General features: G+C 43.6%; 3 protein-coding genes across 4 annotated transcripts; 2 read left to right on the forward strand and 1 right to left on the reverse strand.

The window, feature by feature from the left end:
* Positions 1-327: 327 nt before the first annotated feature.
* On the reverse strand, positions 328-4,858 carry su(Hw) (suppressor of Hairy wing). 2 transcript variants are annotated; one of them, XM_015169377.3, is made up of 7 exons: positions 4,646-4,858; positions 3,032-3,904; positions 2,549-2,976; positions 2,355-2,487; positions 1,843-2,033; positions 1,662-1,786; positions 328-1,604 (listed from the first exon to the last, which is right to left on the reverse strand). In XM_015169377.3, exons 1-7 carry the CDS (start codon positions 4,841-4,843, stop codon positions 634-636), a joined length of 2,919 nt encoding a protein of 972 aa, XP_015024863.2. In that variant the 5' UTR covers positions 4,844-4,858; the 3' UTR covers positions 328-633. The 2 variants fall into 2 exon arrangements, with proteins under 2 accessions (XP_015024863.2, XP_070063420.1); XM_070207319.1 differs by lacking the exon at positions 4,646-4,858 and adding an exon at positions 4,207-4,464.
* Positions 4,859-4,920: 62 nt separating this feature from the next.
* Positions 4,921-5,592, forward strand: Polr2I (RNA polymerase II subunit RpII15). Its single transcript, XM_002058400.4, has 2 exons — positions 4,921-5,045; positions 5,104-5,592. The coding sequence occupies exon 2, from the start codon at positions 5,109-5,111 to the stop codon at positions 5,496-5,498; it is 390 nt and encodes a 129-aa protein (XP_002058436.1). The 5' UTR covers positions 4,921-5,045; positions 5,104-5,108; the 3' UTR covers positions 5,499-5,592.
* A 520-nt stretch (positions 5,593-6,112) lies between these two features.
* Positions 6,113-9,820, forward strand: LOC6634926 (probable peptidoglycan muropeptide transporter SLC46). The gene is made up of 7 exons (XM_002058401.4): positions 6,113-6,617; positions 7,569-7,682; positions 7,738-7,983; positions 8,201-8,820; positions 9,194-9,311; positions 9,379-9,535; positions 9,600-9,820. Exons 1-7 carry the CDS (start codon positions 6,215-6,217, stop codon positions 9,724-9,726), a joined length of 1,785 nt encoding a protein of 594 aa, XP_002058437.1. The 5' UTR covers positions 6,113-6,214; the 3' UTR covers positions 9,727-9,820.
* The last annotated feature ends 309 nt before the right edge of the window (positions 9,821-10,129 follow it).

A 10,129-nucleotide genomic window follows, 5' to 3' on the forward strand; every position in this document is an offset into this window, starting at 1 on the left:
ATCAGAGTTGATTGATCCGACAAACGAATCTTCGACATGCCGAAGACTAAATACCCTTGCAGATTGAAACTTTTATTGGTTAATATATCTTGCAAGACAAAAAACTTTTTCACACAACTTAATTTTCGGCCGATTATTCCAATAGCAGCTATATGATAAAGTAGTCCGAGGTTAACAGGATTTCGCCTATTTATGAGGTTGATTGTAAAACTGATAAATTCCGAGTTTGCCGATCTCTCCTAGAGCAGCTTTGTAACATAATGAAGTTTCCCAGCTCTCAATTAGGTCAGATCAATTAGTGATCAATAAATCAGTCAGGATCACAGCTTATATATATAAAGATGTATATTTAATAAATTTGTTTAAAAATAGTATATGAAATATCATCAGCATGTAAATTGTAAACAACAGTTCAATGGGGTGGTACATTATTATCATTCATTATCTAAGGTCACTTAGTGTTCAAACCAAAACCAACATGCTTAAGAAAATTAAATGTATCGGGTATTTCACAGCGGATGCAGCATGCATTAATTGAATTTCATCGCTTGGAATGATGAAAAAGCCGTATAGTTGACCGACTTGGTGAATACCCCTTAAATGTATTTACAAACGATTCTCGGGTGCCGTGTGTTAAGCCTCGGACTCAACAGCATCCTCTCTGGTGTCCGTGTCCGTGTTGTCGGCCTCCCTGTCTTTGCCCTTGTCTGTCTCCTGATCCTGGTCCTGATCCTCATCGCCCAGCACATACTCAATAACATCGTCGATCGGGAAATTATTGAGCAGCGCCTTTATCGAATCATTGTGAATCACCACGGTGAAGAGCAGTTTGCAATATTCGCGCATGCGACTGCCGTAGTCCAACTCGGCGTAGGCTTCGCTGCCCTTGGCCAGATCGTGGCCACAGTTCTCAATGACCTTGCACAGTACCGACTCCTCGGAGCTGTTGGGCCAGCCGTATTTCTTGAGGGTTTGCGGATCGACCAGCATGTCGATTAACTTGGCAATGTTCTCCTTGAGCTTCAGATCCTCCTCGGTCAGCACCTCGCCACTGAACTCATCATCGCTCGACGGCTCCTCCAGATTATCCGCAATGGCAGCGGCCAAGCTGGCGGCCAGTGATTTTCGCTGCTCCTTCTTGACCACCGGCGACACAGATGGCTTCTCCTTAGACGACTCGGCCTTGACGTCGGTCTCGGCCGTGGACTCGGTTGCCTTGTCACCCTCCAGCGGCAAAATGGTGTAGACCTCGTTTTCGAGGACAATGGTCTGCGCGTTGCCATCGCCCTCATCCACCAGAAACTCGCGCACCACGACTCCGTTGCCATCCGTTTTGCTGGAGATGAGCGAGCCCGCAGACGTGTTGGCCGCCGGCACGTCATCCTCCTGCTCTTTCTGCTCCTCCGCTACCGCGGCCACGACGGTCTTTTTAGCCTTACGCTTGGCTGGCGGCTCCGTGCCAAAGATGTCATCCGGATCGCACTCGTGCACGCTGCGTATATGATTCCGGAGTGTCTCGGTTGTGTCGAAGTTCTTGTCGCAAATGGCGCAGTCCGTGCGCTCGATCATTTTGGCCGAGCGCTTGGCTCGTGTCGATTTAACAGCTGCAAAAATGATTTATTAAGAGAAGCGTACACGAAGCCAAATCAGAGGCAACTTACGCGAATGATCGCCAGCATCCAGGTGCTCCTTGAGCAGCGCGCTGGTGCGGAAACTTCGTGTGCACTCCGTGCAGGCAAAGGAGGCGCGTTTCTGGCGCGTATGATCCTTCACGTGGCGCTCGAGTCTGAAACGGGTACAAGTATTAGAGTAAGGCAACGATATATCTAATGTTAAACTTACTGCTTCTCTGTTTTGAACTTTTGGATGCACAAGGAGCACGCATAGGGACGCAGATGCGTCTTGGAATGGGTGCGCAGCTGTGTGGCCTGTATAAAGCTCTTGCCGCACTCGTTGCACTTGTGCGGACGCTCGCCCGTGTGCCGCTTCATGTGACGATTAAGCACCTCCTTGACGGCAAAAGATTGGCTACACTGCGGGCGGAAAACAATAACAATTAACAGGAATAACTTAAGCCGGGATAACCAATAATACCACAAGGTATAAGCACAACAAAGAAAAAGATTGTCTATGGATTAATACGAGAAACAAGCTTTGTTCTTAAATGAAGGATAAAAAATCTCTCTGCCCCTCTTGAGGCCTTAACTTGAGAGTTTCATGCACAAAAGGGACAGAGTATATAATCTTTGTGTTATACCCCGTGGCAACAATTGGATTGGTGAAAGACTGTGGCTCTCTATCAACTAAACAGGGCAGCTTTTTTAATTTGATTAATGGAGTTGACAGGTGCGTACCACAGTGCAGGTGTATGGTTTCTCGCCCGTATGATAACGTCGATGCTTCTTGAGCGCGACCAGAGCTGAAAACTTTTTGTCGCATAGATCACAATCAAAGGGCTTCTCGCCCGTATGGGTGCGTATGTGAATGCTGCAGGAAAGGGGGCAAATTGGATTAGCATCTGGTTGGGACAAGACACAGAGCTACTTACTTGAGTGTGGAGAGACTGTAGAAGCAATTCTTGCACACATGACACATGTACTCGGGTTTCTTGACCACCTGGGTGCCCAGATGCTGTTTGAGATGAGCGCGCAAATTGTCGAGGCGATAGAAGACACGATCGCACACCTTGCAGCTCATGGTGTCGTTCTCATTGGCCGAGCAGGACGAGTATTTCTGATGGCGCTTCAGGTGATACGAGCGCGTAAAGTCCTTGCCACAGATTTTGCAGGCAAACGGCTTGCCGCGCAATTGATGCTGCTGCTCGTGCAGCTTAAGCAGCGCGCCGCTCCTCAGCTTGGCATTGCAAATGGAGCACGGATAATCATTGAACTCCGAGTGTGTTATGAAAATATGACGCTCATAGCTAGTCTGCGTCTTGAACGACTTCGGGCAATCGGGGCAGTTGATGTGACCCAGCTTAAAAGAAGATTTTAATTAGACTCTTAATGGGACTATGTGTACTTATAGTTACATGAAAGGTGTCGTAGCTCTCGCTGCAGCAGAAGCAGATGTCCTTCTTCTCCATGACCACGGCGTCCTTCTCGATCTTCTCCAGATTCTTGAGCATGTCCGCCTTGCGCAAATGATAGCCGCTGTCGTAGCGACAGAACTCCAGGTGTTTCTTTAGGCTTTTGACGCGCCGGAATGTCTTGTAGCACTTGCCGCACACGTGCTCGACCATTTCCTTGAGTTCATTATTGCCGCTTCTGCGCTTGGCACCACCTTCCACCACACCTTCATCCTCGTCATCGTCATCGTCATCATCATCCTCATCCACGCCAGATACCACAAATTCTTCACCATTCTCCTTTGCTCCAGCACCCAGCTCGACTTCATCATCGGCCAGTATAAAGTCTATGGTGTCCTCGTCCTCGACGACCACGACGCTGGTCGTGTTCTCCGCCTTGTTGTTCTCACTTTTGATGGCCTGCAGCACATAGTGATCCATTTTTTTCTTCTTGCTGGGCGATGTCTTTATCTTGGCTGTTTCCACAGCTGAGCTGGCCGGCGCCGAGCGCTTCTCGTTCAATATCTTGACGCTGGTGCTGGCGGCTTTGGGCGTGGCACGCCTGTCACCGCCCTTTGTACTTGTCTGAGCTTCATCGTTGTTGTTGTTGTTGAGTATTTTAATGCTTGTGCGTTTCTCCGGCTTGAGGCGCGGCGATACGGAGGCGCCTTTACTGGCAACTGCAGCCTTTGCTGCTACATCGTTGAGCAGCTTCATGCGTGTGCCAGTGCGTTTTTCCTTGGGTTTGTCGCCGTCAGAAATTTTGATGCTGCTGGAGGCGGGGGGAGTTGCCGGTAGGGCGTCCTTGCTGGCGCTCATTGAATGCCTTGCGAGAATCTGTGGCGGAAGCAGGATGACAAGGATCAATGGGATTGCGTAAGTTAGCCTACTTTCAGGCTCGTGATTTATTTAAATCGATCTCTTCGCCCAGCGTCACGTCAGCAACGCCTAGAAGCAGCGCACAATAAAAATGGCGGCGCCAGCCACTGATCGGTTCAAAGAGAGCGAGCGAGAGCACTCTACGTGCTGACTAATGGAAAAAAACAGGCAACAAGTTCTCTCGCTCTGCGTTTGCTCGTGAAAAAAATATTTAGGGTTGAAAATAATTCTAATATAAAACTTTGAAAATTGTTGCATACTTTTCAATATTGAATATTTCTGTTGCCGGCTTTAAAGGAATTTCGTTTAGAAATTTATTTTCTAAGTTTTCTATGCTAACTTGTTTATTTGAAATTTGAATTTTATTATATTTGCGTTACACACACGCTTCCACATACACACACACATAAAAACTGCAGTTGTGGTTTCTCTAATTAAATGTGAAACTTGCGTCAATGAAAGTCATACGTCGTCTGAAATGTCGCTGTCGACCTGATCGACTGTAGCGAAATGCAACAGTTATATGGGCAAAAACTGTGGGCGAGAGCGAGAGAGATAGCGTGGGCTTGTTATTTAGTTGTACATCTACGATGTCCACACTGACTGAAAACGATAGTTTTATATTTCTGTATCAATATCTCAATTTATTATCGACCTTAGTCAGGCTCTACTCATGCTTATTTAATTTTATTCACTCACAAATTCACAGCTCGAGCAAAGGCACGTAAGCGTACACAATGGCGTTAGCGTCGGACTATTCACACTTTTCGTAGACAAACAATCAGCTGTGCTGACATTGGTGTGACCAGGCGTTGTTTTGTCGCTCGCATTCCTAATCTCGTTACTCGTTCGAGACTTAAAATTCAATAAATTCTTTAACTGAACGATTTGAATCATTATTTTATTTGTTTATTCTTTTAAGTTTGTCTTATTTAAGCTAAAATATTTCTCATGATAGTTTAAACAATAAATAAAAAACATAACAATCACAAAACTGTTACTTGCAGCTTAAAAATATTTTTAAGCGTATATGGTCGATAATACTTGTCGAAACTATCGATAGTTTGGCATTTTTGTTGGTGCAGCTTTACAAACATTGGTAAACTGAGGTAATGTTTGTAAAAAGTAAACTATTTATATTTTTGTAATTATTGTAGACATCATGGCTGGCTTGTTCGACTCGGCGCATACCGAAGGTCCCGGCTTCGTGGGCATACGTTTCTGCCAGGAATGCAACAACATGTTATATCCCAAGGAAGACAAGGATAATAAAATATTGATGTATGCGTGCCGCAATTGTGACTACAAACAGGAGGCCGACTCCAACTGTATATATGTAAACAAAATTATGCACGAAATCGACGAGCTGACACACATTGTGCCGGATGTCATATCAGATCCCACGCTGCCGCGCACCGAAGATCACGCATGCCCAAAATGCTCACATCGCGAGGCGGTCTTCTTCCAGGCGCAAACCCGACGCGCCGAGGAAGAAATGCGACTGTATTATGTGTGCACCAATCAAAATTGCACCCACCGCTGGACCGAATAACATCGGACGCTGTATAGCGGCTTATTTCACACAATTGTGCAAATTGCGCTTAGTCTTAAAGTACATAATAAATTTGTAATTTGTAATCTAAGAATGTTTGAGTTCTACTGCACGCTGTGTCGGCTACGTTTCCATTGTGCGGTCGCAAATGCTTCTCATTCTTAACTGACTGCGTTCACAGTATTTGTTATTCATTGCAGTCATCAATCAGTGCTGCCCAAAACACAGCTCAAATCAATGGGAAAAATAGCTAAAAATAGCTGAATTTGCTTTGCGAACAGAAATTGGCTATAAATTGGCCTGCGATTTGAATGCCAAAAAGCAGCCGAATTAGCTTAAAATTATTGACAATTAAAAACGGCCAAATTAAGCTAGAAAAGAGCTGAATTAACAACATTACATTCAATTAATCACTATGAGAGAGAGAGAGAAGAAAAGTCTCTCGCATGCAAATTTCTTTGCTCATCGCGACGACAAAAATGCCAATATAGCTATCAAACAAAATAAAACAAAAACAACAGAATAAAGCAATTTATTAAACAAGTTTCTTGTGCGTATTCTGAGCTGTTGTTCTAGCTCAGCTGCCCAGCCAGACTACAGTTGGTTATTAGAACTTGCCGCGACATGTTGGGCGCCTAACATGTAGACACCGAGAATTTCAAAAGCGCAATAATAATATAAAAAAAAAAAAAAATAAAACAAAAAAAAAATTGAATATGGCAAAGTCAAATCAAACGGGCGCGGTGCCTGCACCAGAGCCCAAAATGAATTATTTACAAAAAATTTGGCACTTTCGCCGTTATTTGGTGATCGAGCCGTTCTTCTTCTTCTACTTTATGGCCTCCGTGCTCAACCAGGTGGCCATGCAGAATTTCCCGCTGGAAAAGGCGTGTCGCGTAAATCTGGGCTACAGCAAGGCCACCTGCACGTCCATGCTGGACAAATCCGTGTTAGGCATCGAGTGCGATGATTTCAACTTCGAGAACACCACAAAAGGCGCCTCGCCAGAGCAGGGTCTGCTGGGCATCGATGCGACGGGCTTTAATTACACCGTTTGCAAAGCGGAAGTGGAGGCCCAAATACTGTCTGCCGATATTTCGGGAAAGCGTGCACCCATTGGTAAAACACACACATCGTTTGCTGATATCTATTTAAATGCTATGCCCAATTATTTATAAACAATACAAGTGCAACCAGTTTTAGAACTTCGCATTCCAGTATTTCACATTTCAGGTTTCATAATCATAAACACCGAAACAGCTAATAAATTATTTCGCATTGTGTATTCCCATATTCCTAATATATCTTCAAATATATATGTATGCATGTCTAAAGGTTGGGCAAATTAGCAGTTGGTGGTTCCCTCGGCATTTAATTGCAATCATTTGTTTGATAGATTCTCTGAGCTCTTTTCGATTACATACATTTTATTGCCGTTTAAATTTTAAGCTCTGTGCTAAGCCTTAAATCATGGGCAAATTTGAGTCCAAACCGGTTTTGTTACACAGATTGATTATATTTGTTGTTATTGTTGTTGTTTTTTTTTCGGATATCTTTTAACCTTTAAGTTTTGTCATTGCCAAGGCAACTAAATTGATATGTGATTAGAAATCAACAGAGTTTTTGCCCAGCCTCAGGCACTAAGCAGTTGATTAAATGCCAATAAAATATTTATTGACTATCATTGCATCAGCATCAGCCAGCGAAACAACAGTTTAATTTAACTACAAATGTAGATAAATGACACTTGTGCATTTTGTGGCTATTACATTCCATTTCTTATGCCTCCATTGATGAGTTTTTCCAAGTGCTTACAGTGTTTTTCTGTGAACAACTTTTTTTTATCCTCATCATTATTAGAAATTGCGAGCTTCTATCTAAGGAGAACCAAATATCATATAGATCTGGATATTTTTTAAATATTTTTAAATACGGTTTTGTTCGGGCTACGTTCCATCTGTCTTTTTAACCCAAATAAATACGAATTTGGTTCCGTTTAAGCCCGGTTTGCATCCTTCATTAACAAGTAGAAGTAATCCACACAACTGCTTTTGTCCATTTTTCTTATAGCCGCCATTTTCCCGCTGATCGTGCTGCTCTTCGCTGGAGGCTGGTCGGACAGATACAATAAGCGCAAGCCATGCATGATAATGCCCATTGTGGGCGAGGCTCTGGGTTTTACCTGTAAGTAACCTAATGTGATTAAATATTCATAGAGTATATGAGGAGTACTTTGCAGGTCTGCTCATCTCGGCTATATTCTTCGATAGCCTTCCCGTGGAGTTTGGCATGTACCTGGAGGTGATTGTGCCCTCGCTTTGTGGTGGTCTGACCTTCTGCTTGATGGCCATATATAGCTATATTACCATTGCCACGCCCGAGGAGGATCGCGTCTTTCGCTTCGGCATCTTTGCCATGTTTGTAACCGGTGCGCCCTTCCTGGGCGCCTTTAGTGGAGTGCTCTTCAACACATTCGGTTACATAAGTAGGTTGGATACATTTTGATTTACCTAATATAAAAATATAAGATACTTGGTCCGTCTGTAAAAAAGCCTCGATCACGGCAAATACAGGAACTGATATCGATAAGAATCGGTATCGATATTTTACTTTCCCCACGCTGACTCCAGGGTATCTCCTAGTCGGTCATGCCCAACTAGTGCACTCTTGATTGATTTTAACTGTTTCCATTTTGATTTCAGTTTCTTTCGCATCTGCCGTTGTCTTTCAAATTATTGCTATACTCTACATCGTCTTTTTTATCAAGGAGATTAAGCCGGCTGCAAAAAAAACAGAGGAATCAACTGGCGCCGATCTGCCTGCCAGTCAGCTGCGAGGACATGCGGCTGATAACATGGCTTATGAGGCGACCAACCTGGATGAGCTGCCGGTCAATAAGAATGTCAACTTTCAACTGACGCCGCATTTGGAGCCGCCCAAGGTGGAGCCACCGCCACCGCCCATGCCAGCACGCCGCTCCTTGCTAAAAGAGCTCTTTGATCCCACGCTAGTGGTGGACTGCCTCCGGTTTCCGCTAGTGAAGCGCAAGAATAATGGGCGCTTTCTATTGATTCTGCTGATTCTGGCCTATTTCCTGACACTGGGACCTGCCACCGGAGAGAACGACTATTGGTATCGCTACACATTGAAGAAGCTGAACTGGAATGGCAACGATTTCAGCATCTATTCGACCATCTCGGGCCTGGCGGCGCTGGTGGGCACCTTTATTGGTACCGCAATTCTGAGCAAAATGTTAAAATTTTCGGACCCGGCTATTGGCACACTCTCCGCCCTGGCCATTGTCGGCTCCCGCGTCTTGTTTGTATGTTCTCTAAGGATCTGATTATTTTTTTTAAACATGAGACATGATTTTTTTAAGCAAAGCTTAAAGATTGCAAGAGTTAGATGCACCAAACTTAATATTAAGGTTTCATTAGGAATATTTCCGTTTTTAGATGTCTCCCATAATTGAAAATAGTATCTTTTAAAGGTAGAGCCTTCTGCTTTGGTATATACACACATGTGAATACTTAGACCCTGAAAAAGAAGAGCTTCAAATACAGAAGTTATTCAAGAAAACATTGGAGCAAATTGAAGAAGCATAGCATAGAGTACTTGTGAGGGAAGCTGGTCGGGAACCCCCGACTAGAGCACATTGTAATAAAATTTTAATTTGCATATTTATTTTCATACAGTCCTTGGCAACAAACACTACCTCCTTCTATGTGGCCACTGCAGTGGACATGTTTGTCAGTCTGCGCGTAATTGCCATCAAAACAATTGGTGCCAGTATTGTTGATGGAGACGAGCTGAGTGAGTTCCTGTTGATGATATATGATTATCAGTCGGTGATGCATCTAGAAAACTCTTTCTATTTCAGGCAAAATGTATTCCATCTTTGGCATCAGCGAACCAATCGGCCAGTTCATATTCCCACCCATCTACAGTGAGATTTATCAAAGCACCGTGGACAAATTTCCCGGAGCCATCTTTTTGTTTGGCGAAATCTTTTATGTCCCCAACGTACTGGTCTTTGTGTAAGTTTAAGACAGTCATCAAATATGTAATTCCAAGTTTAACTACTACGCCTTACCTTTATAGTCTCTGCTATTTCTTGATACGTCGTCGCAAGTCCAAGGAGCAGAAAAATGCCGTCGAATTGGCACAAAATAACGAGGGCAATGGGCAGACAAATCCCGCCAATGGCACCGAGATTACTAGTCTTTAAATCAATTATATATACAACTATTCTCCTTTTGTTATATACTTCTGCAAAAGCCAAGTTTAGATCTGATTCTAAATATAAACATATATGTAAGTCAGTCGCAGGAGTTGATGCTTTATTTCTTGCCTCTGGGCACTGGGAGCAGGAGAAAGGAAATTTATATAAAAACAACAAGAGTGATAGCTAGGAGATACTCTATGCACAGCTGCTTACATGCGTCTTAAGCATCAATTGAGCTATCCCCCTTATCTGACCCAAATAGTATTTAATGCATAAATACATTTCCTGCCTTGCAAGGCGTACAGGGTATCTCCGCCGTTAAACATTGCGAGATTATGTCGTATAAAATTTGAAAATCGGACATTATTTGGCCTAAATATTCAAAAAAATTCATAAGGAAAGGTTG

This window comes from Drosophila virilis, chromosome 2, assembly GCF_030788295.1.
Source record: "Drosophila virilis strain 15010-1051.87 chromosome 2, Dvir_AGI_RSII-ME, whole genome shotgun sequence".
NCBI lineage: Eukaryota > Metazoa > Arthropoda > Insecta > Diptera > Drosophilidae > Drosophila > Drosophila virilis.

Excerpts from the sequence above, each read along its gene's own strand:
- Polr2I (XM_002058400.4), top strand. The coding sequence starts at position 5,109 with ATGGCTGGCTTGTTCGACTCGGCGCATACCGAAGGTCCCGGCTTCGTG.
- LOC6634926 (XM_002058401.4), top strand. The coding sequence starts at position 6,215 with ATGGCAAAGTCAAATCAAACGGGCGCGGTGCCTGCACCAGAGCCCAAA. Across the intron at positions 6,618-7,568 it reads GGGAAAGCGTGCACCCATTG|CCGCCATTTTCCCGCTGATC; the intron begins GTAAAACACACA and ends TTTTTCTTATAG. Across the intron at positions 7,984-8,200 it reads CAACACATTCGGTTACATAA|TTTCTTTCGCATCTGCCGTT; the intron begins GTAGGTTGGATA and ends TTTTGATTTCAG.